The sequence below is a fragment of the Takifugu rubripes genome, chromosome 1 (genome assembly GCF_901000725.2).
Source record: "Takifugu rubripes chromosome 1, fTakRub1.2, whole genome shotgun sequence".
Classification (NCBI taxonomy): domain Eukaryota; kingdom Metazoa; phylum Chordata; class Actinopteri; order Tetraodontiformes; family Tetraodontidae; genus Takifugu; species Takifugu rubripes.
This window is the reverse complement of record NC_042285.1, coordinates 6,837,779-6,859,311: the sequence shown is the minus strand read 5'-3', so window position 1 is coordinate 6,859,311 and position 21,533 is coordinate 6,837,779. Positions and strand designations below refer to the sequence as shown.

Genomic DNA, 21,533 nt, shown 5'->3' with positions numbered 1-21,533 from the left:
CAAATCCTCTTTAGGAGCTGAACGCAAACCAAGCATCACCCAAGGTAAACGATCCACCCAGCTGTCATCCGAAAGCGCGGCACGCAATGCTGCCTTGAGTGAACGGTGAAAGCGTTCACAAAGCCCGTTAGCCTGAGGATGGTACGCAGTGGTACGGTGAACCTGTGTGCCCAAGGACCTAGCCATAGATGACCAGAGTTCCGAGACAAACTGAGGTCCCCTGTCAGAAGTAATGTCGGAAGGGGAGCCAAAACGTGCGACCCAAGCCGAAAGAAATGCTCTAGCGACGTCTGCCGATGTCGTGGAGGAAAGAGGGACCACCTCCGGCCACCTAATGGTGCGATCCACCATAGTGAGCAGATGAGTGTACCCGTGGGATGGCGGTAAGGGTCCCACCGGGTCCACATGCACGTGGTCAAACCGTCTGGCTGGAATCGCGAATGGTTCAAGGGGTGCCTTGGTGTGCTGGTGAACCTTAGCACGCTGACATACCACACAGGCTGCTGCCCATTCTCTGACCTCCTTGCGAAGGCCAGGCCAGACAAACTTGGCACTCACCAGTTTCACCGATGCGCGGACCCCCGGGTGTGAGAGGGAATGGACCATATCAAAGACCCTGCGGCGCCAGGCCACCGGGACCACAGGTCGGGGACGACCGGTGGAAACGTCACAAAGGAGGGTAGGACTGCCATCCTGTACTACAGCTTTCTCCAGCTTCAAGCCTGTACCGGTGGACTCAAGAGCCCCTATCTCCGGGTCCCCCGACTGGTCAGCCGCCATGGCAGAGAAATCCAGCCCTAAGTGCACAGGACAAATCAACACCCGCGACAGACAATCGGCCACCGGGTTAGCTTTTCCAGCCATGTGCCGAACATCAGTCGTGAACTCCGACACTGCCGCCAGATGACGCTGCTGACGTGCAGACCAAGGCTCCGACACCTTTGACATAGCGAATGTCAGAGGTTTGTGGTCGACATAAGCCGTGAAAGACTGGCCCTCGAGCAGAAAACGAAAATGACGCGTAGCCAGGTACAATGCAAGTAACTCCCGGTCAAAAACGCTGTACTTCCGCTCATTGTCCCGTAGCTTACGACTGAAAAATGCAAGGGGCTGCCATGCACCACCCACACTCTGTTCGACCACTGCCCCGACGGCCACATCTGAGGCGTCAGTCGTCAAAGCGATGTCCGCCCGAGGTGCCGGATGGGCCAACAGTGTGGCGTTGGCTAAGGCAGACTTGGCCCCCTCAAATGCCTGGACCCGCTCGGTAGTCCAGTCGACCTGATCAGTAACCCTCTTCATCCGTAGGGCCTCATACAGTGGCTGCAGGAGGTGGGCTGCCCTGGGGAGAAAACGGTTATAAAAATTCACCATCCCCAAGAATTCCTGCAGAGCCTTAACGGAGACCGGACGAGGAAATTCCGCCACCACTTGCACCTTAGATGGCAATGGAACTGCACCATCAGAAGAAATGCGGTGGCCCAAGAAATCAATCACCGGCAGACCAAACTGGCATTTCGCTGGGTTTACGATCAGGCCATGATCTGCCAGTCGCTGAAAAACCTGCCCAAGGTGGGTCAGGTGCTCATCTGCCGAAGGACTTGTACCAATATGTCGTCCAAGTAGACGAACACAAAGGTGAGGTCACGCAATACCGAGTCCATTAGCCACTGAAAGGTCTGTGCCGCCCCCTTCAGGCCAAAGGGCATGCGCAGGAACTCGAAAAGCCCAAACGGGGTAATCACGGCAGTCTTGGGCACATCCTCGGCACGCACCGGAACCTGATGATAGCCCCGCACCAAGTCTACCTTGGAGAAAATGGTAGTGCCTGCCAAGCGAACGGAAAAATCCTGTATGTGCGGAATGGGGTAACGGTCATGGGCTGTGATGTTAAGACGACGAAAATCGCCACAGGGCCGCCAAGTGCCATCCGCCTTGGGCACCATATGGAGCGGAGAGGCCCATGGGCTGTTAGAGCGCCGCACAATCCCTAAACGCTCCATTGTGGCGAATTCCTCCCTAGCCGTCGCCAACTTCACAGCATCGAGTCGCCGAGCGTGTGCAAAAACGGGCGGACCCGCGGTGGGAATGAAGTGCTCCACCCCGTGCTTTGTGACGGCCGTGGAAAACGCAGTCGTAGTAAGCGACGGAAAATCACCCAGCAACCGCTGAAAAACATTGCCCGCCGCAGCAAAACCGGCATGTGCCAGCGGCCCAGGTCCCCCCGTCAGACATGGAAAGGTGGCAAAAGACACAGCATCGATTAGACGTCGGTTAGCAACATCCACTAGCAGACCATGAGAACACAGAAAATCTGCGCCTATGATGGGAACAGTAATGGAGGCTAACACAAAGTCCCATGTGAACCTGCGTCCAGAAAAACAAACAGTCACCGACCTGGTACCAAATGTCTCAATAGAGGAACCATTAGCAGCAGTCAGTTGGAGGCCTGCGCCCGAGGATGACAGGTCTGCGCTGCCTGGAGGGAGGAGGCTCTTCTGGGAACCAGAATCCACCAGGAACCGCCGGCCTGACAGGGAGTCTTTGACGAACAGCAGCTCCTCCTGTTCACCAGCGCCCACAGCTGCTACTGAGCGCTGGCCCTGGCGTTTCCCTGCGTCTCGAACGCACATGGAGGAACGCAGTGCCGGGCCTTGTGGCCAAAACGCTGGTGGAAGAAACACAGGTCACTCTTCCTCCTCCGGGAGGAAACTCCAGCAACCATCGCCTGGACTGTGTCCTCTGGTAACAGCAGCCGGGAATCCACCAACACGCTCTGCACGGAGGTCCTCCTCGCAGTCAGCAGCACACGATCCGCTTCCTCACCCAAACCACGGAAATCACCAGCCGCCAAACTCGGGGAGTTCGCCAAGGCCGCCCGGACCGGATGTGGAAGTTGGCGCAGGAAAATGTGCGGGAAAAAGAACCCGCCTTCGTCTGAGCCCAGCAATGACAGCATGCTGTCCATAAGGTCCACCGCCGAACCATCGCCCAAACCCGGCAGGGAAAGCAGTTTGTCCGCCCTTTCCGCGGCGGATTGGCTGTACCTCCGGAGCAGGAGCTCTTTGATCGCTGCGTACTTTCCGCGCGGTGGCGGATCCCGCAGCAGCTGCATGACGCAGCGAGTGGATTGCTGGTCCAGAGCCGCGACCACCAAATAATATTTGGAGTCGTCCTCGGTGACTCCTCGCAGGTGGAAAAGCGCTTCGACATGCTGGAACCACGGGGCCGGGTCGCTCTGCCAGAAGTCGGGCAGCTTCAAGGACGCGATGACGCTGGCTGGTTGCGCATGTCGGGGCGACATTGCCGAAGAGATACCATCGTCTGCTGCCTCAAACATGTTCAAAACGGGGTCACCAATGTGGCAGGACGAGGAACGACTCGGACAGAGCAGGTGGTTTAGACGTCTTTATTCTGCAACCAGCAGAATGGCGCGTTGAACAGTGCATCCAATCAAGGGCTAACCACGCCCATCACCCCATGCATCACCTGGGTGTGAGATACACCCAAATGTGTCCGCCACAAGCAACCTAAAATTGCTTTCTCTCTTAACAGAAATTGTTACAGGTGCCAGCTCTAGTGCGCTTTCCTCCCGTTGCTGTTGGCCGGCTGCTGTTTTGCCCTCCGCATCGCGTTTATCGCGTATGCTCCCGGCTGTCACTCCTGTCTACCTCTGCGAGGTATCATCGTGTGGGGTCCAATCTAAAGTGCGAGCGTGTGAGTGAACTGCGCCTCTAGGAGGACTAGGATTGCCTTTATTTTGGGTTTAATGTTTTGTTGCGGGGGTTATTTTGCATGTTTATTTGGTGTTAACTAAGTGTGCTTTTTGCTCGTGTGGGTTATTTTTGCATGTTTATTTGGGTTCTATTATTGTGTACGTTTTCTGTTATTTTCTAAGTGGTGCCGATCCTACCCTGTGGGGTGCAGGTGTTTTAAAGATAATTGATAAATCTTGAATATGAATTTAATATCTGCACGTTGAGTGTGTGTGAATGGGTGTGTGAGAGTATTTTAGCAATTGTTGTTAGCGGATATCCGGAAATAAAGGTATTAATTTTGCACATTGGACCAGTCTCTTATCCTCATTAGAAAACACTTGTTCTCCAGGTGGAATTCCTGGGGTGGCCTTGTCGACTTAGAAAGGAGATATACCGAGCCCCGTCTGGGCCACGCCACAAGTACAACACCCAAAAAAGGGACAAGCGACTACAGGGTTGCGAGAAACAAAATAGCGCTTTTTTTTTGTTAAATTTCTAATTAAATGAAGTATTAAATTAAAATTATTGCCAGTATGAAACCCCTCTCCAAAATTTAAAGCATTTTCCATTATTTACATGTGTTTTTGACTCATACATAGTAAAAAACAAAAAGGTCAGTGACAAATAATAATTGTGTCATAATTATCGTTATTTCAATATTCTTGTTATCTTAGAACCTGATTTGCAGTGATAGAGATGTAATAAGGTAAATCACAAAGAAAAGTGAGTAAATAATATTTGGAAAATATGTCTGAAATAACTATTGTTATTTCACTGCACATCTAGAAGGAAGCCTGTCTCAAAATTCCTTATGTAAAGAAAATTGCCCCAGCTCGCCTGTAGATAGCAGTCAGATTTTATCCAGGAAGAAGGAGGAGTATGTCTCAAATTTCACAGTATGTACTGATGGTGAACCTGTCAGCAATTATTTTGAAATAACTGGGCAGCCATCCTGTATCTTGCCCTGTGCTCTCCCGTTTTTTTTGACAGTTTCGCTGGTCGTAGCTTTGCGTTTATGAGCATGTTAATGGACTGTGTTAGGTAATTTATAATTTAAAATATAATGCATAATAATTTTAAAAAAAATCAATACAAGAACTAACCTGAAACAGCAATGTGTTTTTGTCGGAAGTGCTATGGCATAGCTCTGATGAGATTCTTGTATTCTTAACTGCTTTATCCCGTTCAGGGTCATAGGGGATGGTACACAATGGGCAAAGTCAGGTCCACCCCTGAATGAGACCCCAGTTCATCGCTGGGAGTCTAACGCATTTGTGTTATTAGTTAATCCTAGACCAAAACATGGCTCCAGACGTGCTGACTGTGGGAACATACAGGTTCTCCAACGAGCCCTTAAACTCCTTCAGCCGTATATATTTTTCCTGAGGCGTCATCGCTAATTCAGAAATCCAAGACCACCACGTGTCTTTTAGATCCCATCCCAACACACCTGTTGAAGGATGTTTTACCATTGATAGGCAGTTCTATCCTGGACCAGATCAATGGTCCTTTAGTGACAGGTTATGTACCCCGGTCCTACAAGGTGGCAGTGATTAAGCCGTTGCTTAAAAAAACATCACTAGATCCTGATGTATTAGCAAATTATAGGCCAATATGCAACCTTCCTTTTATCTCTAAAGTTCTTGAGAAGGTGGTGGTGACTCAGTTACTGCAGCACCTGCAGAGAAACAGCCTGTTTGAGATGTTTCAGTCAGCCTTTAGAGATCATCACAGCACAGAAACAGCAGTTCTTAAAGTTACTAATGATCTTCTTATAGCTCCAGATCATGGACTGGTCTCTATGCTGGTTCTGCTGGACCTCAGTGCTGCTTTTGATACAGTTGATCACAGCATCCTGTTACATAGACTGGAATATGTGATTGGGATTAAAGGGACAGCACTAGACTGGTTTAGATCATATTTACCGTATTTTCACAACTATAAGGCGCACCTAAAAGCCTAGAATTTTCATAAAAATCGACAGTGCGCCTTTTAACCCGGTGCGCCTTTTGTATGGATTACGGTAATATTGGTTAATCGTAGTCAGTAGGCGTGACCGAAGTAACAGCAGTAAAAAATCGACAGTGCGCCTTTTAACCCGGTGCGCCTTTTGTATGGATTACGGTAATATTGGTTAATCGTAGTCAGTAGGCGTGGCAGAAGTAACAGCAGTAAGAACAATAAATAGGAATTCTAGTCCAGTCCCAAACCATTTCTGTCTGTAAAGACCCCAAAATGGCTCCTTGCAAGAGACACGCTTACGATGCAGAGTTCAAACTGACGGCTATCAGTCACGCAGTTGAACACGGAAATAGAGTAGCGGAAAGAGAATTTAACGTGAACGAATCAATGGTGCGGAAGTGGAGGAAGCAACAAGACGACCTGCGTCAGGTAAAGAAGACTCAACGGAGCTTCCGAGGAAACAAAGCAAGATGGCCACAGTTGGAGAACAAACTCGAACAGTGGGTTGTTGAACAGAGAGCAGGAAGTAGAAGTGTCTCTACAGTCACTATTTGAATGAGCAGACAAACTGAAGATAAATGAATTTAGAGGCGGTCCTTCTTGGTGCTTTCGGTTTATGAAAAGACGCCACCTCTCCATCTGCACACGAACGAGTGTTTTGCAGCAACTGCCTGAAGATTACCAAGAAAAGCTGGCCACTTTCCGCGCATACTGCAGAAACAACATCGCTAGAAAAAAGATCCGGACCAAACGGGAGCACATACGGTGAATGTTCGCACCACAGGGAATGAGAAGGCATCCTTCACCGTAGTTCTCGCCTGCCTGGCTAATGGCCAGAAACTTCCGCCCATGGTTATTTTCAAAAGGAAGACTGTGCCAAAAGAAAACTTTCCAGTCGGCGTATCCATCAAAGCTAACTCAAAGGGATGGATGGATGAAGAAAAGATGAGTGAGTGGCTGAGAGAAATTTACGTCAAGAGACCGGGTGGCTTTTTCACGCAGCTCCGTCCCTATTGATCTGCGACTCCATGCGCGCCCATATCACCGATGGTGTAAAAAAACAAGTAAAGCACACTAATTCAGTTCTTGCCCTCATTCCGGGTGGATTAACAAAGGAACTGCAGCCGCTAGATATTGGTGTCAACAGGGCATTCAAAGCTAGACTGCGAACTGCGTGGGAGCGGTGGATGACGGAAGGCGAACACACGTTCACCAAGATGGGGAGACAGCGCCGAGCAACATACGCCACTATCTGCCACCGGATCGTAAATGCCTGGGCTGATATATCAGTCTCGACCGTGGTCTGAGCTTTCAGGAAGGCAGGGATTGTCACTGAAATGCCAGACAACACCACTGACCCTGACAACAACACTGACCCTGATGACGACTTTGAAGAGACGGAGCCGGCCACGTTGGATGCCCTATTCGCACAACTGTTTAATTTGGACACCGAAGAATAGGAATTCGAGGGATTCCTGGATGAGGAATGAACTGATAAAGTGAGCTTTACATGTTTCTTTTGTGTGTTTACAACTTAACAAGGCTGGTCATACTGTGAATATGGACATTAACGTTTGAACAAAGTTGTTATATTGCTATTGTTATATTGCTATTGCTTTGCACTACTTCGAGAGTTACGAGAGTTCGAGTTACCGTATATTGTGTTTGTACTAACGTTTGATTTACCGCAACGGTAGTACGTGATAAAAATGTTGCACTAAATCGAAGATTTATTAAACTCCACTATCCACTAGTGATAAAAATGTCTGTTGTATAAAATGTCTGTCTGTTATAACTCGTTGTTATTAAAAGAACTGTGTTACGCGAAAACACTACATCACTGGGGAAAAAGCTGTTTATTCATTTTGGGAGAGAATGGAGTTGTGCCGGTTTGTATTCTATTAATAAAGTTTGACTGACTTATCTGACTGTTTTATTGACATTCCTTTTAGCGCAACTCGATCTAGTGAATGCGTCATGAAACCACAGGCACTACGTAGTTTCTATGCTATGCGCCTTATAACACGGTGCGCCCTATGTATGAAAATAGTTCTAAAATAGGCCGTTAATTGAAGGTGCGCCCTATAATACGGTGCATGGTTGTGAAAATACGGTATCTGATAGATACCAGTTTGCTCATGTCTATGGTGTTCCCTCCTCATACAGTAGGGTTAACCACGGAGTTCCTCAAGGTTCTGTACTTGGACCAATCCTCTTCACATTGTACATGCTTCCCTTAGGGAACATTATTCGGCAGCATGGGATACATTTTCATTGTTATGCTGATGACACTCAGCTTTATTTATCCATGAAACCAGAGGAGACAGAGAAGTTAGTGAAGCTTCAGACCTGTCTTAAAGACATAAAGTCCTGCATGTCTTCAAATTTCCTCCTCCTTAACTCAGGAAAAACTGAGGTCATGGTGTTTGGTCCTGAACCTCTCAGGGATAGATTAGATCATATGATCACTCTAGATGGTATCTCATTAACATCTAGTCTCTCTGTGAGGAATCTAGGAGTAACTTTTGACCAAAATCTCTCCTTCAACTCACACATTAAAACTGTCTCTGAAGTGCCTTTTTTCACTTGAGAAACATCACAAAGATCAGGAAGCTACTGACGCGGCATGATGCTGAAAAGTTAGTCCGTGCATTTGTTACTTCCAGGCTGGACTATTGTAATTCTTTATTATCAGGGTGTCCAAACAACTCTTTAAGAAGCCTCCAGGTGATTCAAAATAGTCCAGCTAAAGTTCTGACAGGTATTGACAAAAGAGATCACATAACTCCTGTACTGGAATCTCTTCATTGGCTGCCCGTTAAATTTAGAATAATTTTTAAAACCCTTCTTTTGACCTACAAGGTCCTCAGAGGCCTAGTTCCATCCTACCTGGAGGAGCTAGTGATACCTTATCAGCCCAATAGACCGCTCCGCTTTCAGAATGCTGGTCTACTTGTGGTTCCCAGAGTTTCTAGGAGTAGAATGGGGGGCCGAGCATTTAGCTACCAGGCCCCCCTACTATGGAACCAGCTCCCTGTCCAGGTACGGGAGGCTGACTCCATTGCTACTTTTAATATTAGGCTTAAAATCTCATCTAATCATTAGGTTAACATCTTAGCTATGCTGTTATAGGCCAAGGCTGCCGGGGTCCGGAAACATGATCACCTCTGTCACCCCACTGGGTCATGGTTTCCTCTCCTCTCCTCTCCTTTCCTCTCCTTTCTTCCTCCGAATCAAGCAGACTAGTTATGCTGATCCTTGTGTAGTTTTTCTGCCCCCCCCCCCCCCACCCTTCTGTATTCATTTACAGGTATCGCCGCCTTCGGAGCTGCATGATGACCTCTAGCCCCGCTGACCCGCTTTATAAATAGTGTATTTTTCTGTTTCTGTGCTCTGTGCCCGTCCTCTCCTCTCCTCTCCTCTCCTCTCCTCTCCTCTCCTCTCCTCTCCTCTCCTCTCCTCTCCCTCTCCCTCTCCCTCTCCTCTCCTCTCCTCTCCTCTCCTCTCCTCTCCTCTCCTCTCCTCTCCTCTCCTCTCCTCTCTACCCAGCCGGCCATCAGCAGGAGGGTCCCCCTACATGAGCCTGGTCCTGCTCAAGGTTTCTTCCTGTTAAAGGGGAGTTTTTCCTTGCCACTGTTGCTTGTCTGGGGTTAGGCCCTGGGATTCTGGAAAGCGCCTTGAAACAATTTTGATTGTAAAAGACGCTATATAAATAAAGATTGATTTGATTTGATTTAATTGATTTGTGGGTTCTGTACCTTGCGCAAGTGTACCTCGGCAGTGCTCTGAAGGTATTCTGGCACCTCCCCCTACTACCAGAACACTTTCCATGTTGTCTGCCATGGGGCTGGAACCAAGAACTCTCCGCTTCTCAGATTGAGTTATCACCACCTCCTTTGATAGCTTTGATGATGAATTAAAAATAAGGTTCAACTTGATAGTGTACAGTAAATTATGACAATTAAGACAAAGTCTTTTTTGGAAAATTAATGTTCCTGTGTTGAGTTATTGAGCCATAAATGCCAAATGTGTCACCATTAATTAAAGGCTGGACATATTGTTGCTATTGATGAATCTGAGAGAATTAAATGTTAAAAATTAAGCTTTAAACTCTATTAATTAATTAATTAATTAAGCTCTAAATTCCACAGAATTAACATGGAGTTATACTAATTTGGATGTGTTATGTGTGAATGTGCTGGCAGGTTTGGCCTAGTTGCTCTGGTGCACATTCACAAAGTCAAGAATAATACGCTAAAAGTTGGCTAAAAATATTGAAGTTGGGACATATTGATTTAAATAGGGGTACTTAAAATTCTTTATTAATACTTTTAGGAATCCACAAACCTTTTATTCGGTGAGTTATAGACATCTTTTGCACAATGTTAGCCTATGGAGAAAAGTCTTCTTGGGCCAAATGGAAGCACGTGACTAGTACAATGGTTAAGCTCTGGTCTGGCTCTTGTATCCAGTTCTCATCATAGTCCCATGATGCCTATGCCTGTCTCTCTATACACTACAGGGATTGGCCCTTTTCAGTCAATAAAATCCATGTGTGTGTGTGTGTGTGTTTTAAAGAAAGTCATTCTGAACACCATTTTGCATTTTTTTCTCCTAGTGTTGCCAATTTGAGTGTGTTCAATTTGGCATTGTGGTGCAGTCTTAATTTGTGGAACACAAACAATATGTGACATCAGCAAATAGTGATGGCTGTCAATTCTACACTGTGTTTCCTAAATGTGCCCACGTAGATGACAGACATCTTCCACAGCAATATCACCCCATACAATTTGATAAAGGACATTGACAAAAGACATTTTAACAGCTTGCCCAGGCACAGACTAGCAAATAAAACCCTCAGTGCCCTCCCAGATGGAATTATTAGCCCATCCCCCCCCCCACTTTGTTTTTCTGTTTGTGTAAGTGGTAACTATGGTCAAATGTTGCAGGCACAACATTAGTCACCAAGCTCCATGACACCAATTACACAGCAGCTTCTTTAAAATTTGCCAAACAACATTCCCGAGATGTAGACAATGGCATTTTCAATAAGGTCACCACAGCAGTTCAACAGATAACTGCTCACTGCAACATCTCAGTGACATTCACTGAGGAAGGAAAGAGTGACTGCTTCACATTTCGGGGAGGTAAGTTACGTTAGTCCAAATTTTACATTGATTGCGAGTAGACAATGGTGGGCAGAAACTAAAGGAATGAGATTCCTATTATTGGCAAGTCCAGGGACAGTTGTTAAGCAGAGGAATTGAATTACAGTATGTGATTTTGTGGTCTGTGCCCATGATGACTATTTTGTGCAGTATATTTACAGAGGTGGGGGTGTGTTATGTTACATGAAACAGAGGAGTGATTTGTTTTTCTTTCACACATACATATAAAAATACCTTGGTCTGCAAAAATAATTGAACAAATATGAACATTTGTCATTTTTCTGTTAATTCTATTGTAGGTACTGTGTCAACTGTAACATATTAAAGTAAAAAAATGCACAAAATTCATCACTATGATGTGCTACTAACTGTCATGGTCTGTGTGTTTGGTGCCATTTGTTTGTGTTTTGTTTTCTTGGTTCTCTCACTAGGGGGGTGAGGTGGATTCGCCTTGGTACCTTTTGCTGGTGACCGTCACAACTGGAGCTGATTATCAATCAACACTCTTCAAAAGCCGCTGCCTTGTGATCACCAGCGTCTGATTGTTTTGTCTGTTTTGTGGTAAACACTGGTCAATGGTATCTTCTTGTGATCCGTACCTTCGAGTAACTGTCTCCGTTCTCACACGTCCCTCCCTAGGTCACCACGCGCCACTTCTTCACCATGCACTGAACAGTTATCTAAGTTAATTAGAATCTTGTTTAAATATCGTCATCTGTGGTTTGTCTGCTTACGGGTCCCGCATGAATCGCACTCTAACACTAACACTACCTTCACTGCTACATACTAGCTAATACTAATTGTAACATTAAAAAAGTACTTAGAAACATCATCAAAACATTGAAAAAGACTTAGGCATCACAGTGGGATGACTCCACATTTCAAACATCTGCGACAAGCTGGGGTTGGGGGTTCAGAAAATGTCAGCTACAGACTTGAGAGTTGTTTGTAAAAAAATAAACATATTTGTATTTATGACCCTGTTTTTGTTATGCTTTTGGGAAAGGTATAGAAACTGAGAATAGAAACAACCATCCTGAGATGAGACGTTTTGCGTGCATATGGCCCATTTCAAACATTTGGTTGTGGTGTAGCTCTCGATTTGGGCTCGAACATTAGTCGCTTCCTTTGTACTTCCAGATATGAAAGAAAATAACCTTCAAAGAAGCAAGCTTGTGGAGAGGACCGAGGTGATCTACTATAATCAATCAATCTTTATTTATATAGCGTCTGTTACAATCAAAATTGTTTCTAGGCGCTTTGCAGAAGGGCCCAGGGCCTGACCCCCAACAAGCAACAGTGGCGAGGAAAAACTCCCCTTTAACAGGAAGAAACCTTGAGCAGGACCGGGCTCATGTAGGGGGACCCTCCTGCTGATGGCCGGCTGGGTAGTGAGAGAGGAGAAGGCCGCAGGACAGGTAGAAGAGAGGCTGGTAGAATTGAGTGGGTCAGCGGGGTCGGAGGTCAGTAGGTCAGGATACAACTATGAAGGCGGCGATACCTGTAGATTAATACAGAGGGGGCAGAAAAACTACACAAGAAATAACATCACTGACCTACTTGGTGAGGAGGAGAGGAGAGGAGAGGAGAGGAGAGGAGAGGAGAGGAGAGGAGAGGAGACCATGACCCAGTGGGGTGACAGAGGCCTGTCAGATGATCATGTTTCTGAACCCTGGCAGCCTTGGCCTATAACAGCATAGCTAAGATGTTAACCTAATGATTAGATGAGGTTTTAAGCCTAATATTAAAAGTAGCAATGGAGTCAGCCTCCCGTACCTGGACAGGGAGCTGGTTCCATAGTAGGGGGGCCTGGTAGCTAAATGCTCGGCCCCCCATTCTACTCCTAGAAACTCTGGGAACCACAAGTAGACCAGCATTCTGAAAGCGGAGCGGTCTATTGGGCTGATAAGGTATCACTAGCTCCTCCAGGTAGGATGGAACTAGGCCTCTGAGGACCTTGTAGGTCAAAAGAAGGGTTTTAAAAATTATTCTAAATTTAACGGGCAGCCAACGAAGCGACACCATTACAGGAGTTATGTAATCTCTTCTGTCAATACCTGTCAGAACTCTGGCTGCAGCATTTTGGTTGTACAGAACCTTGAGGAACCCCATGGCTAACCCTACTGTAGCAAACTGGTATCTATCAGTTAAATATGATCTAAACCAGTCTAGTGCTGCCCCTTTAATCCCAATCACATGTTCCAGTCTATGTAACAGGATGCTGTGATCAACTGTATCAAAAGCAGCACTGAGGTCCAGCAGAACCAGCATAGAGACCAGTCCATGATCTGAAGCTATGAGAAGATCATTAGTAACTTTAAGAAGTGCTGTTTCTGTGCTGTGATGAGCTCTAAAGCCTGACTGAAACATCTCAAACAGGCTGTTCCTCTGCAGGTGCTCAAGTAACTGAGTCACCACCACCTTCTCAAGAACTTTAGAGATAAAAGGAAGGTTGGATATTGGCCTATATCCAAGGTAGTTTTCTCTGTCAACTGGACTGGGTTTCTTCTCTTGAAGACGTTTCGCCTTCTATCCAGAAGGCTTCTTCAGTTCTGAAATCGCTGGGGAGAGAGCTTGAAAATATATAGCCCCTGTGGACCATTTGCATGCTAATGATCTGGGTGGTCACCTGAGAGTCGTTAGCAGGGTCGTTGATCGGGTCGTTCACCTAGTTTCTGTTGAGATGTCTCCCCTTTGTCTGCTGGGTCACATGGTGATGAGTCACTGGGTCTCTTGGAATGGTGTGAATGTTTGTTTTGCTGTTGGAAGGAGTGGAGGACTGCATTGTATGTGGGTGATAGGAAGTGCCTCAGGCCACCACCTCTGTTTAAGGATGGTTTCTCCAATTTAACATGGATAGCTTCCTTGACCCCCCTTTCGAACCAGCGGTCTTCTCTGGCCAGTATCCATACTTGGCTGTCCTCGAAGGAGTGCCCACTCTCCTTTAAGTGTAAGTGGACTGCCCACAGTGTAGTGGGCACTCCTTCGAGGACAGCTAAAGGAGAGTGGGCACTCCTTCGAGGACAGCCAAGTACGGATACTGGCCAGAGAAGACCGCTGGGGCTATATATTTTCAAGCTCTCTCCCCAGCGATTTCAGAACTGAAGAAGCCTTCTGGATAGAAGGCGAAACGTCTTCAAGAGAAGAAACCCAGACCAGTTGACAGAGAAAACTACCTTGTATACAATGACCTGGATGACTGAGAATTTACACAGACATATTGGCCTATAATTTGCTAATACGTCAGAATCCAGTGATGTTTTTTTTAAGCAACGGCTTAATCACTGCCACCTTGTAGGACAGGGGTACATAACCTGACACTAAAGAACCATTGATCTGGTCCAGGATAGAACTGCCTATTAATGGTAAAACATCCTTCAACAGGTGTGTTGGGATGGGATCTAAAAGACACGTGGTGGTCTTGGATTTCTGAATTAGCGATGACGCCTCAGAAAAATACTGTATATAGGGGTGAAGGAGTTTAAGGGCTCGTTGGAGAACCTGTATGTTCCCACAGTCAGCACATCTGGTGATGATCCAGTTGTTGGGATGGCCCGGTTAGCTTTCTCTCTGATAGCTAGAACTTTATCAGTGAAGAAGCTCATGAAGTCTTCACCACTAAGGGAAAAGGGGATACGTGGATCTAAAACACTGTGACTCTTAGTTAATTTGGCCACAGTGCTGAAAAGAAACCTGGGGTTGCTCTTATTTTCCTCAATTAAAGAAGAAAAGTAAGCTGTTCTAGCCTTGCGAAGGGCCTTTTTGTAAACTAATAGACAGTCTTTCCAGGCTACATGATAGCTGTCTATTTTACAAAAATGCCACTTCCTTTCCAGTCTTCGCACTTTCTGCTTGAGGGTCCTGATATGTGAATTATACCAGGGGGCACACCTCATCTGATTTACTATTAAATTTTTCAGGGGGGCAACAGAATCAAGCAGGATTCTCAGTGAGGTTGCTGCACCTTCAGCAACAGAGTCAACCTCAGCAGGGCTAAGATTATAATGATTCATCCCTGGGGAAACACACGGTGGTCCTGGGATTAGCACAGGGATCACTTCCTTAAACTTAGCTCCAGCATTATCTGAAAGACATCTGCTATAGTAAGACTTTTTTCTGAGCATTGAAGAATCCTTAATCATAAATGTGAAAGTGATCAAAGAATGGTCTGACAGGAGTGGGTTCTGAGGGAACACATGTTCTACCTCAACACAAGTCAACCTCAACACATAAGTCAGAACTAGATCTAGGGTGTGATTGAAGCTATGAGTTGGTTGGTTTATCTGCTGGAGGAAACCAACTGACTCAAGTAATAAAATGAAGCCATTTCTAAAGCTGTCATTTACAATGTCTACATGGATATTAAAATCTCCAATGATAATGACTTTGTCCGTTCTAAAGACCAAGTCAGATAAGAAATCAGAGAACTCAGACAGGAACGCTGAATGTGGCCCAGCAGGGGGCCGATATACAACTACAAACAGAAGTGGCTTTTCTGCCTTCCAGTTCAGATGGGTGATGCCAAGAGTCAGGCTTTCAAATGAACTGGAGCCATGTATTGGTCTAGGATTAATTAATAACTTGGAGTGATAGATTGGTGTCACTGCCCCTCCTCTACCAGTAACACGAGGAATATGATAATTAAGATGAGTAGGAGGAGTAGATTCATTTAAGCTAACATACTCTGTCGAGGATTTTCTTCAGTTAACACAAAGTCAAAATGCTTCTTTTTAAGAGTTTAATAAGTCAGTCAGAACACATGCAACAACAGCATGCAGAGAGATCTGTAACAAACATGTCCATTTTATGATGCTTAGCGACTACGCCTTTCTCTCAGTACTTTTCCATCTACTTACTTCATCGTCACAAGGTTAGCATGATTAACTGTAGCATTTTGAAGGTTGCTGACTCGCACATCTTCATCATTTTCTAAGGAGTCTTTGTTCTACAACTCGTGATTTGTTCTACAACTCGTGACATCTCGTACACCTGCAAAAGCATCATCAAATGAACTCGCTTGACCTTACTGGTTTAAATGATCTATGCTAAACAAAACAACATAAAAAATAATTTCCTTTAGATTTCCCTCCTTTTGATCCTAAAGGATCAACTTTTGGCAACACCCTTTTTCAGTTTAAGTTGCCCCTTCATGGGCGGAACATTCATATGTCAACATGGCTACTTGATCGCCCAACATCCTGTTAATGAGTTTTATCAACAGGGCACGTATGCACGGAATACAACAGCATCCACATAGAATCATTATTGCCGCGAAAACAGCTATTGACATCAAAACAGATGTCACTAGGGTCTTGTACTTTCCAAAAATGTTCAACCATTTGTCCCACATTGCTGTATCTACTCCAGAATGTTCCATCTTGTTGCTGAGTGTTTTCAGTCCATCCACAGCACGTGTCAGCCTTCCCATTGGTGCAGTGTTGTTCGGTATGAATGTGCAACATTGAGTCCCAAACATGGAGCACACTCCTCCTCGCTCCGCCAGCAACATATCCAGTGCCATTCTATTTTGAAAAGCCATCATTGAAGTCGCTCTTAGCTGCTCGTGTACTGCTTGTAGGCCGTCTCTTGTGTAATTGGCAAGTCTCTGCACATTGTAATGGAATGACCACAGTTGCTGAGGAGTTAGGCTGGAAACACACTCGAGGAGTCGTCAAACGGCTGGTACGGCCACAGTTGAAAATCGTATGTCCTCCAACATCGCTCACAATATTTATTACCTTGAGAAGGATGCTCCTCACGGTCGACGTCTGTTTTCCCATGCTTGCGTTGGTGGTTTGGCACACCACTTGAAGCAGTAGGGACGCTAGTTTCACTCCCTACTGACCGGCTCCTTCGGCTCTGGTACTCTCTTTCAGTGGGATGCGTGGATCCACGTCGCTCTCTCGGCCACCTTTATGGCTGTCTGTGTCACCAGCAGGATCTGGAAGGGACCTTTCCACTGTTTCTGGTTCCACCGTGTTCTGCGGAAATCCTTCACCACCACGTAGTCTCCTGGTTTCAGGTTATGGAGTTGCTCTTCTGCGGGTGTCGGCAGAGCAGCTTTCACTTGTCCTCGAATGTCTGAAAGAGATTTAGACAGATTCCTGCAATAGGTTAATACTGAGTTTTCACAGAGAGTTGTGTCTGGAAGCATTGTTCGTGGTGCATTGGCTCCTACATTGGGAATTCCTGCAAACAGAATTTCAAAGGGGCTTAAATTTGCTCTCCCACGCTTTCGCATTCTCATGTGCATTAGTGCTAGTGGTAACACTTTAGTCCATGGCAGCCCTGTTTCCTCACAACATTTTGCCATTTTTGCTTTCAGAGATCCATTCTCTCTCTCTACTGCGCCCCCACTTTGAGGGTGGTATGCGCAGTGTCTTTTCAGATTTATGCCTAGGTACACTGAGATTTGTGTTAGAGCTTCATTTACAAAATGAGTTCCATTGTCACTTGAAATTTTTTCTGGGATTCCCCATCTGGGAATAATTTCGGTTATTAGCGCTCTTGCTACTGAATTTGCATCTGCTTTGGATGTCGGAATTGCCTCCACCCATTTTGACCACATGTCCACAAAAAACAAACAGAATTTCTTACCTTCTGCTGGGTTCAACTCTATAAAGTCCATCATCACATGCTCAAATGGTCGGGTTGGAGGAGGGTGTGCAGCTTGTGCAGTTGGCGTTTCTGCTTTTCCTGGGTTGTGAGTAGCACATATTACACATGCTTTACAAAACTTTTCTGCTACTGGTGTAAAGCCTTTTGTAAACCAATGTTCTGCTATCAATGTTATCATCCCTCCTTTTGACGCATGGTCGAGACCATGAGTCAACTTTGCATAATGGTGAAAAAGGGCAGAAGGTAGACATGGGTTGCCATTAGGGCCGATCCATCCCTCTGGTGTGTGTGCAGATCCAGCTTGGCGCCAGGACTGTTTGTCATGGGGTGTTGCTAATGATTGAATGGCAGAGAGAGAGGAGGGAACCTGTACAGCACATACGGTGGGTAACGGTGGAGGGCGAGCAGCCGCTGCCTTTGCCGCTGCATCCGCGCGTGCATTCCCTGCAGAGATGGGATCAGAGAGGTTAGTGTGTGCAGCACATTTACATACAGCAACCTGAGAGGGCAAAAGAATGGCCTCCAAAAGGGCCGCTACAAGCTGATGATTCAGAATCGGAGACCCGTCGGATTTTAGGAAACCTCTGTGTTTCCACAGGGCCCCAAAGACACAAACCACCCCAAAAGCATATCTGGAATCAGTGTAGATTGTGACAGATTGTTTGGTAGCAAAATGACAAGCCCTGGTCAGTGCAACTAGCTCAGCAGCCTGAGCAGAGTAGTGAGAAGGAAGAGAGGCAGACTTGAGCACTCCGTGGGAATCACAGATTGCAAAGCCAGCCTGACAACGGCCAGATGCTGGATCCCTGGAGGCCGATCCATCCATGAAAAGGAGAAGGTCCGGATTGAGTAAAGGTTGATCGGAGAGATCGGGTCGTGGAGAACAGGAAATGGAGAGCTCGGCTACACAGTCATGAGGTTCACCTTCGTCTGGAGTTGGAAGCAAGGTGGCTGGATTCAAGACATTGCAACGCTTAACGGTGACATTTGGCAGTCCCAGTAAGTGTGTGTGGTAGTGGACATACCTTGCAGCTGAGAGATGGGAAGTGCGTTGTTCATGGAGGATGGCAGTGACCATGTGTGGCACAAGAAGAGTGAGGGGAGAGTATCCCACCAGGTCTCTGGAGGCCACAACGGCTTTTTCTGCTGCAGCCACTGCACGGAGGCAACGAGGAAGAGCTGCTGCGACCGGATCAAGCTTACATGAGAAGTAGGCAACTGGGCGGAGGGAACCCCCGTGTTCTTGTAGAAGGACATAGGTCATGCATCCCTGTCTCTCATCAACTGTTTGAGTGAAGGGACGGTCAGGATCAGGAATACCAAGAGTGGGTGGAGTCTGTAAGGTGAGTTTCAGGTCAGTGACTTCTGTTACAACTCCGAAATGTGTCATATCCAGAAGTTCGCAGATGACACAGCCATCGTTGGATGTATCAGAGACGACGAAGAGGAGGAGTACCGGTGCCTGGTGAGGGACTTTGTTGCCTGGTGCCACAACAACAGCCTGCAGGTCAACACCTCCAAAACTAAAGAACTGGTCATTGACTTTGGGAGGGACCGACCGAGACCTAGACCAGTTCAGATAGGAACGGAGGAGGTGGAGGGCGTGCAGACCTACAAATATCTTGGGCTGTGGCTGGACAATAGGCTGGACTGGACAAGCAACACGAGGCAGCTGTACAAGAAGACCCAGAGCAGGATGTACTTCCTGATCTTGTCTTTCGACTCACAGTACTTATTTTACCCGATCTTGCTTTGCTCACAGGACTTTTAAGACCTGGTCTTGCTTTAATGCTCACGGGACTTTTAATACCTGGTCTTACTTTTAATGCTCACAGGACTTTTCGTGTTTTAGTCACATTCAAGGCTCGTCTTTTTTCAAAAACAGCATTCGGACCATTTCATTTTATCATTAAATTTACAATTGTCTTACCAATTGGCATGGATTTCAGGAATCCTGTGACCGTCGATCGGGACCGCCGCGGCCCTCCTCCTTTGTCTGGTTGAGGATGAATTGCATGCAGAGAGATCTCTGCCCAGTGTAACAAACATGTCCCTTTTATAATGCTTAGCGACTACGCCTTTCTCTCAGTACTTTTCCATCTACTTACTTCATCGTCACAAGGTTAGCATGATAAACTGTAGCATTTTGAAGGTTGCTGACTCGCACATCTTCATCATTTTCTAAGGAGTCTTTGTTCTACAACTCGTGATTTGTTCTACAACTCGTGACATCTCGTATACCTGCACAAGCATCATCAAATGAACTCGCTTGACCTTACTGGTTTAAATGATCTATGCTAAACAAAACAACATAAAAAAGAATTTCCTTTACAACCTCCTCCAGAAGCCAGGTCTCAGTAAGACAAAATAAATCAATGTGATGATCCGCTATCAGGTCGTGTACTAACAGGGATTTACACAAAAGAGATCTAATATTTAACAATCCACACTTAATTGTGATATTAGTTTCTCCAACTTGTGCTTTGGTATTAATTTTAATAAGATTATGGTGATTGACCGCTCCCCTGCTCTGTGCTTGGTGAACTTTTAACCGTGGAACAGAGACTACCTCTATAGCTTTAAATATATTATTGTTGGTGGATGAGGGTTCTATGGAAGCAGCAGAGAGGTGTGTAAGACTACAACTCTGCATCCTGGTCTGGACCCTGGATTGTCAGGTCACTTTGGGTCTAATAAAATTAGCCAAATTACTAGAAATGAGAGAGGCACCATCCCATGTGGGATGGACACCGTCTCTCCTAATCAGACCAGGTTTTCCCCAAAAAGTGCTCCAATTGTCTATAAAGGCCACCTGGTTTTCGGGGCACCACCGTGACAGCCAGCGACGAAGCGATGACATGCGGCTAAACATCTCATCACTGGTTAGTGGACTGAAAGTGGCGGACAAATCCTTTTCCCGGTTGTGACAGGCTTGCTAGCTTCGGAGTTGCCCGACCTTGCTTAACAATGTCCAGCTTTTCTTGAAAAGTCCCTCTTGAAAATGGCTTTGACAGTAAATCTGCGACCAAATCCATTTCTTCTCCTACTTCAGCCATTGTGGGTTGACAAAACAGCTATTAAATCAACACAACAATATCTTTGCTTGTGCAGCTCCCTACAGATGCAGTTTGCTAGCTCTGGCTAGTACACTCTCTGACTGTCAATCAAAGCGTGTGAATACGCTGACGTTTTTTACGCCTGCTAGAAGGCCTTGGTGTCGCTCTCAAAATCTGATTGGTTGAAGCAACAGTTTGATCAACATTTTTTTTATGCTACGGGGCCCGCAGAACTGATTGTGAAGGCCTCCAGGAAGATTTCTTTGACCCTGGTCACAAATAGTGGCTGAAATGTGATTCGTTAAATGCTTGAATATGAACATACACGTCTGGAAGCAGCGCAACCAGGGGGCTAGCAATGAAAGGAAGCGGACAGACCATTTGGAATTATTTAATACATATTCATGGGCAAAATAATATTTTGTCCATGAATCACAGACTGATGTTGATTATATTTTGAAAATATAATTAACATCAGTCTGTGATTCAGATATTTTTAGGCCAGCAGAGAAGGCCTTGCAGGCCCTGATGACCCACCACTGCGCAAAACAGAGTCGCCAATTACCAGGGTCAGTTTCTCAGCGGGTGTGTCGCCGAGTGGGGAAAAACGATTAGCCACGGGAAGCGGGTGGTGGTGAACCGTGGGCCTTTGGTTTGGGCTACGCTTCCTACGAACCTTCACCCAGTCGCCCTAGCTAGCCGGCTGCTCGACTGCTGCCGGGGGACCGCTAGCTGTAGCTACGCTAGGCAGCTCCGCAGCAGCTAGCTTCTCCTGGCTACCTGACGCAACTCCAGCTAACTCCAAGCTGCGGAACCACGTCTCAACCTCACTAATTCTCGCCTCCAGAGCCATTAATCAACTACACTTGCTGCACCTATTCCCTTCACTAAGGGAGGCAGGGGAATAACTAAATATTTCACACACTGAACAGACAAAGAGACCGGGTGAAACAGACGGTGAGGCCATGCTA

General features: G+C 46.3%; 1 protein-coding gene and 1 long non-coding RNA gene across 3 annotated transcripts; one reads left to right on the top strand and one right to left on the bottom strand.

Annotated features, from left to right (window-relative positions):
- The first annotated feature begins 10,754 nt into the window (after positions 1-10,754).
- Positions 10,755-11,863, top strand: LOC105418753 (uncharacterized). The gene is made up of 2 exons (XR_965820.2): positions 10,755-10,867; positions 11,320-11,863. It is a non-coding gene; the product is annotated as an uncharacterized lncRNA (long non-coding RNA).
- A 3,757-nt stretch (positions 11,864-15,620) lies between these two features.
- Positions 15,621-19,619, bottom strand: LOC105418754 (uncharacterized). Of its 2 annotated transcripts, XM_029838844.1 has the most exons (4): positions 19,437-19,619; positions 18,532-18,842; positions 17,486-18,457; positions 15,621-16,969 (listed from the first exon to the last, which is right to left on the bottom strand). In XM_029838844.1, the coding sequence occupies exons 2-4, from the start codon at positions 18,761-18,763 to the stop codon at positions 16,761-16,763; spliced, it is 1,413 nt and encodes a 470-aa protein (XP_029694704.1). In that variant the 5' UTR covers positions 18,764-18,842; positions 19,437-19,619; the 3' UTR covers positions 15,621-16,760. The 2 variants fall into 2 exon arrangements, with proteins under 2 accessions (XP_029694704.1, XP_029694708.1); XM_029838848.1 differs by lacking the exon at positions 19,437-19,619 and having other exon boundaries at positions 17,486-18,436; positions 18,532-18,981.
- Between the last annotated feature and the right edge of the window lie 1,914 nt (positions 19,620-21,533).